Below are 19,971 nucleotides of genomic sequence, written 5' to 3'. Positions count from 1 at the left end.
TGGATTTTGATATTTTCATTACTTTTCTTCTTTCAAGTATTATGGCTATTGTGTTTTCTCTCTCCCCGCCCACCGCCCAAAAAGAAAAACTGCCATATCTAGTCTGTGGACAAAGAATTGACAGTCCTAAATAGTACAATAGGGGCTTCAGATGTGTTCATAAATAACGGCACCAGATAAGTTTTTACATATTATGAATGTACTGTACTGATTTGTAATATATTGTTACTTGTCATAAAAGTATTTGCTTTTTCAGTCTAAAAGTAAAAAAATACATTATTTCTATCTCAGAAAAAGTTTTTGTCTCAATTCAGTGTGAAGACACTACTTCTATGTATTTATAACATTTCAAGAAAAATGTTACATTAAAACTATTAAGGTCTCTCATATTAAAAAGAAAAGAGCCAGTGATGTGGAGGGAAAAATATACTCTGTCATGTAAAAATATCAAGTATTCTTTCATGTATATATTCTCATTTTGTTTACGTTATGAAGCATGCTCACTTAGAAAAGTAATAAATCTCTTTAACGGCAAAGGTACCAACTATTGCATTACTAGGAATCCCATCCACATATTTTACTTAGATTTTCATTTCTAAATGGAAAAGTTTTCTTATCTCATTTTTAAATCCCCAAAGTTCTTATGTATTCACAAAGCAGGAAACTTGAAATAGTATATAAAAACAGATGAATGTAATGATACAATTTATAGTCACGTAATACATCTTAAGTTCTTCTGGAACTTAAGGAATACTACGTCATATAGCTGAGGAAACTGAAATAACACTCCTACCCCCAAGTCAACTGACACTATAGCCATACAAGTACTGAAGAATTTTAGAAGGCCTTCTTCGGTCCTTTATATCTATTAGAAATCAAGAGAAATTTCTTGGGATGATGTCATCTCAGAGAGTATCAAGATAAAGTTTAGCATATGGAAAATGGATTCTCAAATGCACTATACTAAATCTTTCCAAATCACGAATACTAGGCTCAATGCTCTCCAAAAACCTAATAAAAGAGAAAATCAAAATAAAAGAGAAGGTATAAAATTATATTAAATATGTAAAAGCACACAATGGAACAAAACAAATTATTTTCAGGTGTTCCTAGTTCTACTCATAAAACACAGCTTGAGTTTATGATTGTAATGCCCTATAAAACAGAACAAACGCATTACCTCTTTTCATTTTGTCATAAGATTAAAGAAAAAGATATATCGTTGAATTAATGGAGGTCAGGAAGCTGTTTTGAGACTAGAGAATAGGATATAAGATGTGGAGTAATAAAAAGAAATTAAAGATCAAGAAAGCAGAAAACAGGAGAAAAATAAAGGTAGAGTCAAAGGTATATGGATTTTTTTTGGAGCTGAGATTAGAAACACAGAAGACTGAATTGTCCCAGAAATCAGAGGTTTTCTGCACTGAAATCTAAGGAAAGAAAAGTAGACCAGGCATATTTAAGACTTTGAAAATAGTAGTAAAGCAATATTAACATGGAATTATCAGAAGGATTTTGACTAAAAAAGTGAGTTACATTGAGTTATATATAATTGATAGAAGCATAACGAGTGCCTTTATTAAATTTAGTTTTTTGCTGCTTTGTTGTCTTCTTCTTCAGGATAGTGTTATCTACTTATAGTTGATAATTTATTAAGGTTTTTTAAGTTCTACAAAACAGTGTACATGTAGATGACTATATAGCATAGTTTTCTAGGTTTTTCATGAATCCAACATTAATTTTCCAGCTTAAATACATTAACAAAATATACTAACAAATAATATTCACTGCAGTTCTAACTGTATTAAATTCAAAGAGACCTGTGAAGCAAGAGATATGTGAGTAAACTCGGAAGGTGCATGGCAAACGGCTGCATCTGTTACTCTGCAGTCAGGTGAAATGGGAGCCAATTACTTCACTTTGACATGTCCCATTAAGGAGTGCAGTCCAGCTGCCCCTCTTTTTGTTACTTAGAATTTTTACTTACTCTTTGACAAAGCCATTAGATAAACAGTTTCTGTTAATGCTTCCAGTTTTCAATTGATGTTTTTTTTTTAAAAAAAAAGATTCTCATCTAAAACCTACTCTTATCTAAAACCAAGATGTCAGTATGTTGCATCGAATTGTTAAATCACAACTGAGACAACCTGTTTCGATGGCAATACTTCTGGTTCTCAATAATACATCTTTAAGAGAAATCATGGAGTACTAATTATAAATTAACATATTTTAAGTGAAATGCTTTATGACAAATAAGGAATAACTTGAAAATAACATAAAAGAATTACTGAGGGTTTTCTTACCTCTGAACTGTAGTTACCAACTCCTTTTCTTTCTTTTTCTGGCATATTAGCTGTGCCTCATTTTCTTGACACTGTTTTTTGAACTCTTCAAGCCTTTTTTCCATTTCTACCAAAGTCTCTTGCAAATTCTTGTTTTTTTCTTCTAGAACTTGCAGCTAAAGAGAAATTTTTTAAAGTTCATGACACAAAGAATATTAAATATGTTCCTACTAGAAATTGATACTGGGTTCTCAAGAATTAATAGACTTATGGTTAAAATTACACTATCTTCATTTCATGGATAGCACTTAACACTTTATCTCTTCCTTTGTGTAAAGGGAGCTGAGAGAATGAGATTATGGAGAAGAGGAGAATAGGGTCAGAAATTTCTAGAAGACAGAGAAAAGTGAATGATCTCAATTTGGGGGTATTTTTAAAATTTTAATTGTGGCAAAATATACCTAACGTCAAATTCACCACCCTAACCATTTTTAAGTGTACAGTTCAGTAGAGTTAAGTACATTCACATTGTTGTAAACTAATCACCAGAACTCTTCTCATCTTTCAAAACAAACTCTCTACCCATCTACCTCTCTGTCCATCTACCTCTCCCCTCAACCCCTGGCAATCACCCTTTGACTTTCTGTCTCTATGAATTTGACTACTTTAGGTATCTCATACCTATTTTTCTTTATCTTTAATCTATTTATCTTTGTTTTTTTTCTTTTTTTAAAATTAAATGTTGTCTCCTTTTCAATTCCTAGAATAATTACTGTAATCATTTTTTTAAAATTTAATTTTATATTTTTATACAGCAGGTTCTTATTAGTTACCCATTTTATACATACGTCAATCCCAATATTTATCTTTGTGATTGGCTTATTTCACTTAGCAAAACGTCCACAGGTTCACCCATGTTGTAGCATGCGTCAGAAAGTCCTTCCTTTTTAAGGCTATATTGTGTGTATACATCACGGTTTGTTCATCCATTCATCCACTGATGGACACTTGAGGTACTGTTTGGCTATTGTAAATAATGCTGTTATGAACATGCATTGTGAATAAACACCTGTTTGAGACTCTGCTTTCAATTATTTTTAGCATATACCCAGAGGTGGAATTGGTGGAGCACATGGTAATTCTGTTTTCAATAGTTTTGAGGAACCGTCATATGGTTTTCAATAGTGGCTATACCATATTACATTCCCACCAACAGTGCCTGAGGGATTATAATTTCTCACATCATCACCAATGCTTGTTACTTTCTGTTTTTTAGATATTAGCCATCCTAATGGGTGTGCTATGGTATGAACACATGTTTTAAAATCTATAGTCCTCTCTGTTCCTGCTCAAACTCCTGTGGGTCCTTCTTTAGTTCCTTCATGACATCACCCTCTGTTAGTTTTACAATTTATAAATTAATGTAAACAGAGATTGTATTATAGGTCTAGAGTCTACAGAATAATGATACTCCATGGATTAGATCAATGATTCTCAACTGGGAGCCATCTCCCTCCACTCACCCCAGGAGACATTTGGAAACATCTGCTGACACTTTTGGTTTGGGGGAAGGGAAGGAGCAGCACTACTGGCATCCAGTACGTAGAGGCCAGAAATGTTGCTAAGCATCCTCTAATGCACAGGACAGAATCCCACAACAAAAAATTACCTCACCTCAAATGTCAAGAGTGCTAAGATTGAAAATCCCATGATTCGTAAGATTCTGAGAAAAGACTGAAGAGTAGGTTTAATGGATTTACAAGTAAGGCTTCAAGAGGATAGGCCTCACCAGTGTTAGTAGAAAAACTTTGGATGAGGTACTGGTAAGAAAGGAAAATGGTCAGAAGAGAAGTCAGAGGAGTGAATGGAGGTCATAGATTAAAGTATAAGAAATAATTTATAGAAAGATTAAGAAGAATGATGAAAGCAAAACAAGTATCTGGAAAGATGGTCAAAAAAAGGTCTTGTTAAGCCTTGGTGGATCCCAGAGAATACTGGGAAAAGTTGGAACTGAGGTGCATGAGTGTGTGTGCATGCGGTGGGGTGTTACTGGTTTAGAAACTACCTTTTAGAGTAGAACAGTAAGTGAGAGAGTTAAGACAGATTCATTAGGAAGGAAACCGCATATTAATTAAGAACAAGAAAGATCTATTCATGCTCAGATGAACAAAGTTTCTAATTAAAGTTAATTCTAAAAACAGCAATTAAGCACACAGATTTAACTTACAATTAGCCAAATATACAACTAAAATTTTAAATTATAAAAATTTACAAAATGAATGAAAAATTATAAAAATGAAATGTCTAAAGAGTCAACTTAAAAAAGAATATGTTTCCCTCTCATTTAAAGATCAGCATTTTATTTCATGTTACCTGTAGACTCTGACTCTGTACATCATCAAGAGTTGGAAGATCAGCCAGATACTTTTCTAAGGTCTCAATTCTTCTCTGCTTTTCTTTATTCTGTTCAGATTCCTTCTGGCATTTCTTTTTCAGGCTACTGATGTATCTATCTCTGGTTTTAAGCTAAAGAAAAAGATCATGAATCTTCAGTGGTTTTGTCAAAAAACAGTAAGATCAAAACCAACATTCTAATCTTAGGCATCACTGAATTCACCAACAGTTCCAGGTATAGTTAACACCACTTCCAACTTAAGTATGATTTATCTTATTTCATAGATTCTAAGATTCACATTTTTCTCAAATTCTTGTATCACTGAAATCAAGAGTTTTGAAATTTTTATTCGATTTTACAATTGATGATATCCTATAAACTGCAGTCAGCCAGGCAGCAGTAATGATGTAGTTTTTATTGCCTGCACGTGTGCAAATTTGGTCAAGGCTATTCATATCTTTGTCATTTCAACAGTATTATGTACATGTTGAAAGTGTGTTGAGTTTAAATCATATTTTAAATACCTTTGAAATGTTACATTATAATTTGGCATTGAAAAATGTTATTGGGTACCCAGAAAGACAGTTTCAGGGAACAACTGAGAAATCAGTGAAGCAAGTATTCATCTCTGGAAGGATGACTTTAATTTCTTATTTATTGCAAAGTTATATGCAATGTTTTACGTGAATTAAGAAAGGAAGATATCTATAAGTAATTAAAGCTGTTTTGTAACTTACAGACTTACAAAGGAATCGCTTATCATGTACTAAAGCAAAGCAATCAAAGCCAGGCCACTTACCAAAATTACCAAATACTTAGGAACAAATAATGGGACTAGTGAGACTAATTCATACCTTAAGCAAGACTATTGTTAAGGCATTGTGTCAAACTGAACTTGCATTATATTCTCTTACTATATGAAATAAAGATGTGCCTTACCATTCATGTCATCTTAGGACTGATGAAATATGCTAATTGAACACCTACTATGGAATATATACAATTCATGATCTTTAGTAAATCCCAATTTGTGTAGGTTGAACCTCAGACTTTTATGTACTATTTTTTTTTTCACCTTTCTACTTGAAACATACGATCTTTAAATTTTGTAGATATACTATCTCTAAAGCTCTTTCATAAGATCAATTAAAAACAATGTATACACAAATAGTTGCCTAAAAAGTAAAATCCAGACTCACATTTACTTTAATTTACCAGTCTTCCAAACATTTAACATTCTTTCAGAAGCTTACAGGGTTCTAAAATATCTTTATAGCCTTTTCTCATATTCACCAGGGAAATAAGTACAAGTAATTAGTAGTATAATGGATTACTCTTTCAAATTTTATTAAAGCTAATGCTTGTCCACAATCTAGTTTCTTTCATGCCTTATCTAACTTATTTCAGGTCCAATGTATAACAATTTTTATTAAAACAATTTCAAAACAAATATACACTACCAAATGTAAAACCAATAGCTAGTGGAAAGCAGCCGCATAGCACAGGGAGATCAGCTCAGTGCTTTGTGACCACCTAGAGCGGTGGGATGGGGAGGGTGAGAGGGAGGGAGATGCGAGAGGGAAGAGATATGGAGATATATGTATATGTATAGCTGATTCACTTTGTTATAAAGCAGAAACTAACACACCATTGTAAAGCAATTATACTCCAATAAAGACGTTGAAAAAAAAAAGAAAAAAAAAACCCCAATTTCAATTGGAAAAACAAATGACATCGCATTTCATCTATTCATTACGTCAATAACGTTAGGATTCACTTAGTTCCTTGGGTAAGGAGCAACAATGGTACAACAGACAAAACCTTTTATTGGGGCTTTCTTAGGACTAAAATCAAGTGTGCTGGTGTGACAATTTAACTTTTGATCTATCAGAACTCACAAACTGTTGGCCCTGGTCGTGACCTGAAAGACCATATAATCCTGCTCTTGCCTTAGCACATGACCCTGTAAATTACAGAAGTAAACATAACTAACCAGCCTATTTTTACTACATGCTCCCTAATTTACACTGAATTGTTTGTATCTTAAATGTGACATAATTGTTTAAGTGACATAACTGTGTCCTCAAAAAGCAACCACTAGAATAAGTTAGTCATGCTGTCTTCTTCTATGCAAAGGTGTCCTAGGTTTCTTCTTTTCCTCTGGTCAATTCTCTTCTTTGCTATCATGTCAAGCTTGCTGCTCTTGATCACAAATCTCGGCCAACACTCTCCTATTGGATACCATCTCTGTTATTTGTGGCCACAAGCTGATCACACATAATTACTGGATCTTGGTTTTTTGGGGGTTTTTTTTCCAGCTCTGTTCACTGATGAGAAGCTCTTTATTTTTTGTTTTTTGTTTTTTTAACTTCCAAGTTTTATGTTGTTGCAGATTAGCAGATTAACAGAGGTTACTGAATTCTGAACTCCAGTAATTACCTACAGGTAAATAAGGCATCACTAATAAATCTTTCCTATTCTAGTTATAAAAAGTTAAGTTTTTCTTTCAAGGAGGTATTATGCAATACTGAGATCATTCCTAGAAGGCAATTCCCCATTTTAGAAGAGGTTTACAAACAGGTTTATTTTTCTTCATTTTAAATACAATTATTAGAACAAAATAGATTAGGGAGAAAATGTTTTCCAATAAATTTTTATAAATTATTATTAGAACCAAGGCATCAGCTGGAGAGTTAAATTGTCTTGAATTTTACTTCCAGCTTTTCAACAACTTCTATCTACATGCAACTGGACAAATTACTTAACTTTTCTCAAAATTTCAGTAACCTCATTTTTTAAAAAATGGGGTACAGTATATACCTCATAGGGTTTCTGTGACACTAGGACTGAATAAGAAAATGCATTTAATGTACATTAACATACTATCTGGCGCATAAAAGAAAGTGCTCAACAAAGAGTAACTTCCCTTGTTATTCTTACCACATTAAATGTTTTTCTGTCTTAGAATCAGTCTTGATCAGGGTTACTGAGAGTAAATGCAGAAGGAAAACAATGCAATCTAATCTCATGTGGGCCCAGGGTGCTGTTTAGTTGATGCATTATCAATGAGTCTAATTTTCTAGCTTCTACACTCCCTTCAAGAACTCAAGACATCTCCATGTCCTCTGACACAAAGTCTACCCTCTACATTAACCCCACTCCTCAAGTTCCACTGGTATAGACACTTCCATTCTTAATTGTCTCACTTCACAGAGAGGCTATTTCTCTTCTTTTCCAAGAGAAACTCTTCCACCTTGGCATCTGTTATCAACATTCTCCTATTTCTCCTTAGGAATTTGGTCCATCATGCACCCATTCTGACATCTTCGATATCTCTAATTATTCTTTCCCTAGTCCTTTGTTGGGGTTATCTCATTCCCTTCTCTCCCTTCGTGGCAAAAATCACCTGAAAGCATTTGTTCATTCATTCATTCATTATGCCAGGGACCATGGCTGGTGCTACATATGCTACAGTGACACATTCAGATACATCCCTGCCTTCACAAAACTTACAGAGGTATATAAAAAACACAGCAACAGTCAAACTTGTGCTGAGAACAAAATGCTTTAAGCATGTATAAGATGGGGTTGGAGGGAAAATATATTTAAGTTGAGACTTGACAAAATATTGATAAATAGGTGACTGGGGAGCAGGAAAAGAGAGCCAAGTATTCATCAGGCAAAGAGGACACTTTATGTAAAGAACCTATATCAGAAACAAGGTCTGACCTGCTTAACAACTGTAAGACACTATACCAAGACACAGTGTACCGGGGGAGACTGGTAGAGCCCAAGGCTATATAATTAGGCAGGCTCTTTCAGGTCATAGAAAATATTAAATTCTTATTTTAAAGACAATGAGATGGCATTAGTGGGTTTTAACCAAGTAAGAAAAATGACTGGATCTTCATTTTAAAAGGTTCATTCCTCCATACTATTAAGAATGGATCTGCAAGGCTGTTGAGCACCTGGAACTCTCACTCATTGGTAGTGGAAGTGTTAAATGGTACACACACTTGGGAGAACCCGGGTAGTTTCTTATAAGTTAAACATCTACCCTATGAACCAAATGACCTAGAAATTCCACTATTAGGAATTTATCCAAGAGAAATGAAAACCTATGTATACAAAATAAAGTCTAGTACAAGAATGTTCACAGGAGCCTTATTCATAATTTTCCCAAACTGCAAACAATCCAAATATCCACTAACAGGACAATAGATACATTGTGAGAGATCTATATAATGGAATGCAACTCAGGGATAGATAGGAACAAACTACTGATACGTGCAACAACGTAAATAAATCTCAAAGACATTAAGGGAAAGAAAACACACACAAAAGAACATATATGGTAAGTATGACTCCATTTATACAAAGTCCAAGAAGACTCAGAACTAATCTATAGTGATAAAAAAAGTGTTTCGGGGACCTCCCTGGTGGTGCAGTGGTTAGGGATCCGTCTGCCAGTGCAGGGGACACAGGTTTGAACGCTGGTCCGGGAAGATCCCACATGCCACAGAGCAACTAAGCCCGTGTGCCACAACTACTGAGCCCGTGCTCTAGAGCCCACAAGCCATGACTACTGAGCCCACGTGCCACAACTACTGAAGCCCGTGCGCCTAGAGCCCATGCTCCACAACAAGAGAAGCCTGTGCACCGCAACGAAGAGTAGCCCCTGCTCGCTGCAGCTAGAGAAAGCCTGCGTGCAGCAATGAAAACCCAATGCAGCCAAAAATAAATAAATAAATAAATAAATAAATAAATAAATAGATAAATAAATAGATAAATAAATAAAATTTATTAAAAAAAAGTGTTTCAGGGAAGGGAAGAAGACTGACTAGAAAGAAGCACAAGGGAACTTCTTGGATAACTGAAATGTTTATGATCTCATTTTAGATAGTGGTTATATGGGTATACAGTTGACCTTTGAACAACAAGGGGGTTGGGTTGCTGACCCCCCATGCAGTATATAACTTACAGTCGGTCCTCTGAATCTGCTTTTTCCTCCACATCCTCAGATCCTCAAATTGTGTAGTATTTACCACTGAATAAAATCTATGTCTAAGTGACCTGCACAGTTAACCCATGTTGTTAAAGGGTCGACTGTATACTATTAGCAATATTCATAAAAACTGAACACCCAAGATCTGCACATTTGACTGTATGCAAATTATGCTTCAATCTTTAAAAGTATAATAAATAAAATACATAGAATTACAACAACAACAACAACAACAAAAGTGATTGGAGAGAACGGGAGAACAGGCAGACGGGGCAAGGGTGAATTCAGAGACACCAATGAAGAGGCCATTACAAAAGCTTTGCCAAGAGATAAGAACCTGGACTAGGCTGGTAGTGTTGGACAGGTCCTATATATATTTAGAAGACAGGCTTGATTAACTTAGTAGAGTTTCTAGCATGAGTAACTGAATACACAGCAATGAACATTGAAGAAAATGTTGTTTTATGTCGTTTGAGAATAGGGCAGTCAGAAGGTAATATTAAGAACTGGTTTTAGACATGAGAAGTCTGAAGTATTTTGAAGACATCCAATTAGGAGCTGTCTCATAGGTAGGTAACATATAAACTGAAAAATTAAGCAATAGACACAAAAAATAATAAAAGATGAGAAAAATTTAGATAAAACATAAAAATATATTTTAAAAACCACATCCACTGAATCTTCACAATTTTCACACAATCTTTTATTTAACAAGTCTCAGGTGAGAAAACATTTTAATCCCTCCCACTTATGTATGACCGATGGATATTTCTATAGCTCCCTCCAGATTGTGGTATTAGATAAAGCCCAAAAAATACACAAAAGAAACAAGAAACAGTACCTGTTTCAAGGTACTTTCAAGTTAGCCACAATAAAATACATCATATAGCTGAGAAAGAGAAACCACGTAAAATTTGTCAGTTTTTTGGAAGATAAAAATTTTAGCTTGTGTGTGTGTGTGTGTGTGTGTACTGACTCAAAAATGTCAATGAGTTCTCAATTAATAGCTCCAAACCTGCCTACAGAAATCATGGTGACCGCCTCAAGATCACTTGAAGGGAGGGTTAGTTAATAGAATAATAAGCTGGGTATAACAAGAGAAATCTAAAACCAATTCTGCAACTAAGTAGTAGCTTAAGGATCTATGCCTCTTCAATAAATCAGGGCTAGCATGTATCCTTATCTTACTTGATCTTTAATGATACTACAATGGAATGAGATGAAGTCTGTGAAAATACTTTAATAAAGGCAGAAAGGTCAAATAAATGGACAGATGTATTGTGTATATAGAGGTATCTGGCTTTCAGCTACTTATTCTGAAGCAAGGGCTTCAGCTTAAATAACGTGAAGTCATGTGCTTCTGAAAGAAGGACCACTTTCATTTACCAATCCTTCATATTCCACATTACAAAGATACAGGGCCCAAAAAGGAAAAGGAGAACAGTTATTGGTGTCACATCTCAGTGTAGACAACTAACTTAAAAAAAAGCTTTACTATTACTTAGAAAGACATAATACACAGTGGTATTTTTATCTCTCAAAAAAAAAGATGCCTGGATTTTTGTAGATAGCACAGGGTTTCTCAAAAGTTACTGTAAAACTAATCACATCAATGTAAATAAAACCTGGTATGACACCTGGCATAGAGCAGATGACAAAAAAAATCATAGGTTGAAGGAATGCCCTTGACCCAATTCAACTTTATTAAAAATACCTACCTTTTCCTCCAGTTTCTTCTTCTCTTCACTAAATTGGCTTATTCTTTGCTTTAGAAACTGATTGAGCTGTAAAACCTCTTTCTCAGTAGATGCAAGCTTTTGCTCAAGTTCCTCTTGCTGGGAATGGGATGTTGACTGGTCTGAAAATGGAGTCTGGATGGAAGTATTCTCATATTGTGGCTATTCAGAAAGAAAAAAAACATAGGTAAGACTTTAAAAGTTTACCTGTCTTGAACAAATGGAAAGAAATTAGAAATGAGGTACAGTACAAAGAGCAAAAATAGCCTTTAATGACAGACCTTGGCATAAATCCCAGTTCTCCTGCTTCCTAGTTATGTGCCATGATCAATTCAAATTCCTTACCATCAACAAGTTATGTAAAGTTCCTACCACACAGCAGAAGCTTAATAAAAAGCAGTTATTATTTGGTTAAAAAGTATCATGAGAGTATAAAAAGTACATTATAAAGAAGTGAAATCTCAGGGGAAATAAATAAAAACTAAAGAAATATTTCCTCACAGGTGATCATTTTTTAGCTAATATTAAACTCAGTAAGTATTAATAGAGTGTTTCCCCTAACTAAAAAGTAGGGTCCATGAAATCAGGAATTTCTGTCCATCTTAGTTGCTCTTACATCCCTATTTCATAGAACAGTGACTGGCACAAAATAAATGTTAAAAAATAATCGCTTAATGAATAAATGTGTTATTCTTTTCATGAGCAAGGCTTTGAAGGAGAGTCAGACAAAATCTCTTCCCTCCCCTTCCCCCTGCAGCATTACAACCTGGAAGGGGAGGGCAGGAAATACAAATATTTCCTCAAACAAATTAGAATGTGATAAGAATGTGATACCAACAAAGTAACGTGAAAGTAAAGAAACATTATTTTTCTATTTACTAAGCACATATGTTAGGCATTGTGTACTGGGTAGTCAACAGTTAATAAAACAAGGTCCCACCAGTTTAATAAAGTGTCACACACAAAAAGACAACAAAAACTGCCTAAGTGCTAGGATAGTTGTATGTGTAGTAGCTATGGAAAGGCTTTATAGAAGTGAACTTGAACTAGGCCTTGAAGAACTCATATTTTTTCAAAAGGTAGAGATGCAATTCAAAAATTATATACACGGTATGGTACTGGCACAAAAACAGACACATAAATCAGTGGCACAGAATAGAGAGCCCAGAAAAGAACCCATACTTATATGGTCAATTAATCTATGACATAGGAGGCAAGAATATACAACGGGGGAAAAAAGAGCTTCTTCAATAAATGGTGCTGGGAAAATTGGACAGCTACATGCAAAAGAATCAAACTGGATGCTTTCTCACACCATATAAAAGATAAACTCAAAATGGATTAAAGACTTAAAATGTAAGACCTGAAACCATAAAACTCCTAGAAGAAAACACAAGCAGTACACTCTGTGATATCAGTTTTGGCAATTTTTTTGGGATTATGTCTCCTCAGCAAGAGCAACAAAAGCAAAAATAAACAAATGGGACTAAATCAAACTAAAAAGCCTTTGCACTATGAAGGAAACTATCAACGACAAAAAGGCCACCTACTGAATGACAGAAGATAATGGCAAATGATTTATCTGATAAGGGGTTAATATCCAAAATATACGAAGGACTCATACAATTTAACATCAAAAAAAAAAATTTAAAAATGGACAGAGGGGGCTTCCCTGGTGGCGCAGTGGTTGAGAATCTGCCTGCCAATGCAGGGGACACGGGTTCGAGCCCTGGTCTGGGAAGATCCCACATGCCATGGAGCAACTAAGCCCGTGGGCCACAATTACTGAGCCTGCGTGTCTGGAGCCTGTGCTCCGCAACAAGAGAGGCCGCGACAGTGAGAGGCCCGCGCACCGCGATGAAGAGTGGCCCCCGCTTGCCGCAACTGGAGAAAGCCCTCGCACAGAAACAAAGACCCAACACAGCCATAAATAAATAAATAAATAAATAAAAAGGAAAAAAAAAAAAATGGACAGAGGACCTGAAAAAACACTTTTTCAAAGAAGACATACAAATGGCCAACAGGCACATGAAAAGATGCTCAACATCACTAATCATAGGGGAAATGCAAATCAAAACTACAGTGAGATACAACCTCACACCTATCAGAATGGCTATCATCAGAAAGACAACAAATAACAATAAAGTGTTGGCCAGGATGCAGAGAAAAAGAACCCTCGTGCACTGTTGGTGGGAATGCAAATTGGTGCAGCCGCTATGGAAAAACAGTAGGTCAGTTTCTCAAAAAATCAGAAATAGACTGTCATATGATCAAGCAATTCCACTCCTGGGTATCTATCTGAAGAAAACAAAAACACTTAATTTGAAAAGATATATGCAACCCTGTGTTCACTGCAGCAGTGAACAACAGCCAAGATATGGAAGCAACCTAAGTGCCTATCAATAGATGAATGTATAAAGAAGAGGTGATATCCATATCTATCTGTCTGTCTATCCATCCAACAGAATATTACTCAGCTATAATATAAGATGAAATTTTGCTATTTGTGACAATATGGGTGGACCTAGAGGGTATTATGCTAAGTGAAGTTAAGTCAGACAGAGAAAGACAAATACCATATGACTTTGCTTATACATGGAATTTAAAAAACAAAACAAATGAACAAACATAACAAAACAGAAACAGTCATAGATACAGAGAACAAACAGGTGAGGGAGATGAAGAGGTACAAACTTCTAGTTACAAAATCAATGAGTCACAGGTATGAAATGTGCAGTGTGGGGAACACGGTCCGTAATAATGGAATATCTTTGTATGGTGACAGGAGGCAACTAGACTTAGTGTGGTGATCATTCTGTCATGTATAGAAATACTGAATCAATATGTTGTGCACCAGGAACTAACATAATATTGTAGGTCAATTACACTTCAAAAACAAACAAACAAACTCATAGGAAAAAAGAGATCAGATCTGTGGTTACCAGAGGCAGGGGTGGGGGAAGGGGAAGTGGATGAAGGGGGTCAAAAGGTACAAACCTCCAGTTATAGGATAAATAAGTACTAGGGATGTAACGGACAACATGATAAACATAATTAACACTGCTGTATGTTATATATGAAAGTTGTTAAGAAAGTGAATCCTAAGAGTTCTCATCACAAGGAAAAAATATGCTTTTTTCTTTTTCTTCTATTCTGTATTTGTATGAGATGGTGGATGCTCACTAAACTTACTGTGGTCATCATTTCATGATGCGTGAAGGTCAGATCATTATGCTGTACACCTTAAACTTATACAGTGCTGTATGTCAACTATATCTCCATAAAACTGGAAGGAAAAAAATTTTGATTATATAAACAGCATTTATCATGTGCATGGTATTTCAAAGATAACCGACTCAGGCACTGCCCTTTACAAACTCAAATTCTAATCAGAAGCATAAGAGAAACCCTTAGATAATTATATACAGGATACAATATACTATGGTAGCCAAAGAAAAGCCATCTTCAGTACAAAGTGTTGGAAGGTGGGAGGATAAATGAAAAGGGCATGGGGAGAATGAGGGAAAAGGCTTTACTGGAAAGGTGGCTTTTGGGACAGACTTTGAAAATAAGGAGGATTCTGGCAGGAACAGAGAAAGGAAGAAAAGCATTCCAGAAAGAACATTTTAAAAAGGTAAAAGATGGACTATATGCACAGAGTACCCATAAAGTATAGGTTACAAGAGGGGTGAATATAAGAGAAAATTAAAACATCTACGTGATACCATACTTCAGAATCACAAGGTTCAGAATTCAACCTTAATTCATAGGAAATGGGAATCCGGTGATGGTTCTAGAACAAGAAAGTAACATGTTTAAGAAGTCTGTGAACTCTGTTTTGTAAATCTCTGCATTCCCTAGCACTTACCATAGTGTGTAAACTCTTAGTAACTTTAGATTAAAGGGAAAAGAAAAGAGGGAAAAGGACAAGAGAGAACTATAACAATTGGAAGTAATGAATAAGATGAATTAAAGGACATGGTGAATGGATATGAATATATCACTTTAAGAAATTATCCTAAGCTGTTTAGCTGAAAAAACCAAGGAGCTGAACAAGAATACTGAGAACAGAAGGAAGAAACTCTGGAAGCAGAAATGAGATGATTTAGAGAAAATTATTTTTTAAGGTGTGAATGGACAAGAAATGTTAAAGATAACTAAAGGTTCGAAATTCTGAGTCTAAGTAACAGGGAAGATCATATTCTGAGCAGAGGTAAGGAGGTCATGTGGGAGAACAGGTTTAAGCAAACGTACTTAATTACAATTAGAGCCTACTGATATTAAGATGCCAGTTAATATCAATTTAATACTAAGATACAAATATATATGAACATCAGGCAAAGAGATGGGTCTAGAACCCAGAAAAATGGCCAGGATAGGCTAAGAAACTGTAAAAAAGTTAATACAGATTTACAGTTTCCCGTCAGGCGTATAATGAGCTCAGAAATTGCCAACCTGTTTTACCGACAAGTAAAAAGCTGAACAAACTGAAAAATCAACAACTCTTCTTATATCTGTCAGAGAAGTGAGGTTATCGGGCAAACTGCAACCCCCAAAATTGGAGAAACAGGCAAATAAAGAAAATCACACTTACTGGAACAGAATTATCCATGGGAACCAGTGCTGAAGTAGGAAAACCAGAACTGTAATTGATGAATTTGTTGGAGGCTCAGAGTGAAGGTCTGAGAGTCAAAAACTCCAGGGGTACCCAGTCATAGGGGACACCCAATATTCTTGAATTATACCACTAGAAGCTCTACCAGGTCCTCACAATGAATCCCTTTGTGCTTCCAGCAGAGGGAGGAGAAAAGAAACCATTCTGAAATGCCAAAGCTCTATGTTCTTCTTAACAAGGCCTGTCCTCAGGAGAAACTACTTTACCAGAGACTAACCTACCTAGAAGGGAACTAACATACCTAGAAGGAAAAAAATCCCAAACCAGCTCCCTCTAGCCTTCCACATGGGGGAAGGGTTAATATCCAATTCAGTTGCCTCTAGCCATCCTGTCCTACCTAAGGGTGGGAAAGAAAAAACTAAGAAGCACTGGTGAAGTTCACAGTCCAGGAGCACAGGCTCACGAAAAGACTAAGTCAGAGGGCCAGAGAATGCTTCCCCTGCCCCACACCCTACCATGACATTACTAAAGGCCTATTTACCGCATTTCCTTTTATCAGTACATCTGGAGAGACTGAACAAGCATCAGAACTAGAGTCAGATATGTCACAAACGTTGGAATTATCAGAACAGACATTTTTTAAAACTATGATTAATATGCTTAAGGGCTTTACTGCTGAAGTAGACAACATTCAAGAACAGATGGATAATATAAGAACAGAGCCGGAAAGACTATAAAAGAAACTCTAGAGACAAAAAACACTGGAACAGAAACGAAGAATGTCTTTGATGTGGTTATCAGTAGAATGGACCTGGCGCAGGAAACAATCTGAGCTTGAGGATATGATAGCAGAAACTTCTAAAACTTAAGAGCAAAGAGGAAAAAGATTGGAAAAAATAGAACAGAATATCCAAGAGTCATGAGATAACTACAAAAGTTGTAATATACATCTTATGGGAACACCACAAGGAAAAGAGAGAAAGAAAACAGCAATATTTTAAACAATATGATTTGAGAATTTCCCCAAATGGTCACATACCACACCTCAGATCCAGGAAGCTCAGAGAACACCAAGCAGAATAAATGCCCAAAAACTACACTTAAGCATATCATATTTAAATTTTTGAAAATCAAAGATTAAAAAAATTGTGAAAGAAACCAGAGGAGAAAATACCTTGACTATAGACAGGAAAAGATAAAAGCTTTATACAACTTCTCAGAAACCATGCAAGCAAAAACAGAGTGGAGTGAAATATATGAAAGTCAGGCACTTTCTTTCCTATATAACAGCAATGAACAGGTGTAATTTGAAACTAAAAACACATTACCATTTACATTAGCACCCCCAAAAACATAATAGTATAAATCTAACAAAATGTGTATATACAAGATCTATACAAGGAATACTACAAAACTCTGATCAAAGATATCAAAGAAGGACCAAATAAATGAAAAGATATTCCCTGTTCATGGACAGACTCAGTATTGTCAAGATGTCAAGTTCTTCCCAACTTGATCTATAGATTCGATGCAATTTCAATAAAAATCCCAGCAAGTTATTTTGTGGATAGCGACAAGCTGATTCTAAAGTTTATATGGAAAAACAAAAGCTCCAGAATGGCCAACAGAATACTTAAGGAGATGAACCAACTAAGATGGAGGACTGACACCCTGACTTCAAGACTTACAGTAAAGCTACAGTAATCAAGAATGTGTGGTATTGGGGAAAGAACAAACAAACAGGTCAATGGAACAGAATGCAGAGCCCAGAAATAGATCCACACAAATACAGTCAACCCATCTACTGACAAAAGGGCAAAGGCAGTACAGTGGAGCAAAATCAGTCTTTTCAACAAATGGTACTAGAACAACTGAACATCCACGTGCAAAAAAAAAAAAAAAGATTCTAGACACAGACCTTACACCCTCCACAAAAATGAACTAGAGACTGGTTCAAGATGGCAGAGTAGAAGGACGTGCTCTCACTCCCTCTTGTGAGAGCACCGGAATCACAACTAATTGCTGAACAATCATCGACAGGAAGACACTGGAACTCACCAAAAAAGATACCCCACATTCAAAGACAAAGGAGAAGCCACAATGAGACGGTAGGAGGGGTGCAATCACAGTAAAATCAAATCCCGTAACTGCTGGGTGGGTGACTCACAAACTGGAGAACACTTATACCACATAAGTCCACCCACTGGAGTGAAGGTTCTGAGCCCCACGTCAGGCTTCCCAACCTGGGGGTCCGGCAATGGAAGGAGGAATTCCTGGAGAATCAGACTTTGAAGGCTAGCGGGATTTGATTACAGGACTTCGACAAGACTGGGGGAAACAGAGACTCCACTCTTGGAGGGCACACACAAAGTAGTGTGTGCATCGGGACACAGGGGAAGGAGCAGTGACCCCATAGGAGACTGAACCAGACCTACCTGCTGGTGTTGGAGAATCTCCTGCAGAGGCGGGGGGTGGCTGTGGCTCACCGTGGGGACAAGGACACTGGCAGCAGAAGTTCTGGGAAGTACTCCTTGGCATGAGCCCTCCCAGAGTCTGCCATTAGCCCCACCAAAGAGCCAGGTAGGCTCCAGTGTTGGGTTGCCTCAGGCCAAACAACCAACAGGGAGGGAACCCAGCCCCACCCATCAGCAGTCAAGCAGATTAAAGTTTTACTGAGCTCTGCCCACCAGAGCAACAGTCAGCTCTACCCACCACCAGTCCCTTCCATCACGAAACTTGCACAAACCTCTTAGATAGCCTCATCCACCAGAGGGCAGACAGCAGAAGCAAGAAGAACTACAATCCTGCAGCCTGTGGAACAAAAACCACATTCACAGAAAGACAGACAAGAGGAAAAAGCAGAGGGCTATGTACCAGATGAAGGAACAAGATAAAACCCCAAAAAACAACTAAAGAAGTGGAGATAGGCAACCTTCCAGAAAAAGAATTCAGAATAATGATAGTGAAGATGATCCAGGACCTCAGAAAAAGAATGGAGGCAAAGATTGAGAAGATGCAAGAAATGTTTAACAAAGACCTAGAAGAATTAAAGAACAAACAAACAGAGATGAACAATACAATAACTGAAATGACAACTACACTAGAAGGAATCAATAGCAGAATAACTGAGGCAGAAGAACGGATAAGTGACCTGGAAGACAGAATGGTAGAATTCACTGCTGTGGAACAGAATAAAGAAAAAAGAATGAAAAGAAATGAAGACAGCCTAAGAGACCTCTGGGACAACATTAAATGCAACAACATTCACATTATAGGGGTCCCAGAGGAGAAAAGAGAGAGAAAGGACCCGAGAAAATATTTGAAGAGATTACAGTTGAAAACTTCCCTAAGATGAGAAAGGAAATAGCCACCCAAGTTCAGGAAGCACAGAGAGTCCCATACAGGATAAACCCAAGGAGAAACACGCCGAGACACATAATAATCAAACTGGCAAAAATTAAAGACAAAGAAAAATTATTGAAAGCAGCAAGGGAAAAACGACAAATAACATACAAGGGAACTCCCATAAGGTTAACAGCTGATTTCTCAGCAGAAACTCTACAAGCCAGAAGGGAGTGGCATGATATACTTACAGTGATGAAAGGGAAGAACCTACAACCAAGATTACTCTACCCAGCAAGGATCTCATTCAGATTCGAGGGAGAAATCAAAAGCTTTAGAGACAAGCAAAAGCTAAGAGAATTCAGCACCACCAAACCAGCTCTAAAACAAATGCTAAAGAAACTTCTCTAAGTGGGAAACACAAGAGCAGAAAAGGACCTACAAAAACAAACCCAAAACAATTAAGAAAATGGTCATAGGAACATACATATAGATAATGACCTTAAATGCGAATGGATTAAATGCTCCAACCAAAAGACACAGGCTCGCTAAATGGATACAAAAACAAGACCCATATATATGCTGTCTACAAGAGA

General features: G+C 36.3%; 1 protein-coding gene across 6 annotated transcripts in view; it reads right to left on the bottom strand.

Moving 5' to 3' along the window:
* CEP85L (centrosomal protein 85 like) overlaps positions 1-19,971 on the bottom strand; it is a 210,954-nt gene that overhangs the window by 28,402 nt on the left and 162,581 nt on the right. For all 6 annotated transcript variants that reach the window (XM_007190766.2, XM_057527706.1, XM_057527707.1 and 3 more), the window contains 3 exons: positions 11,401-11,580; positions 4,656-4,808; positions 2,304-2,458 (listed from right to left, as the gene is read on the bottom strand). In XM_007190766.2, coding sequence (XP_007190828.1) covers positions 2,304-2,458; positions 4,656-4,808; positions 11,401-11,580 — 488 coding nt within the window. The remainder of the gene's footprint in view (positions 1-2,303; positions 2,459-4,655; positions 4,809-11,400; positions 11,581-19,971) is intronic.

This window comes from Balaenoptera acutorostrata, chromosome 14 (assembly GCF_949987535.1).
Source record: "Balaenoptera acutorostrata chromosome 14, mBalAcu1.1, whole genome shotgun sequence".
Lineage (NCBI taxonomy): Eukaryota > Metazoa > Chordata > Mammalia > Artiodactyla > Balaenopteridae > Balaenoptera > Balaenoptera acutorostrata.
The sequence above is the reverse complement of the archived record's forward strand: the minus strand, read 5'-3'. Positions and strand labels throughout refer to the sequence as shown.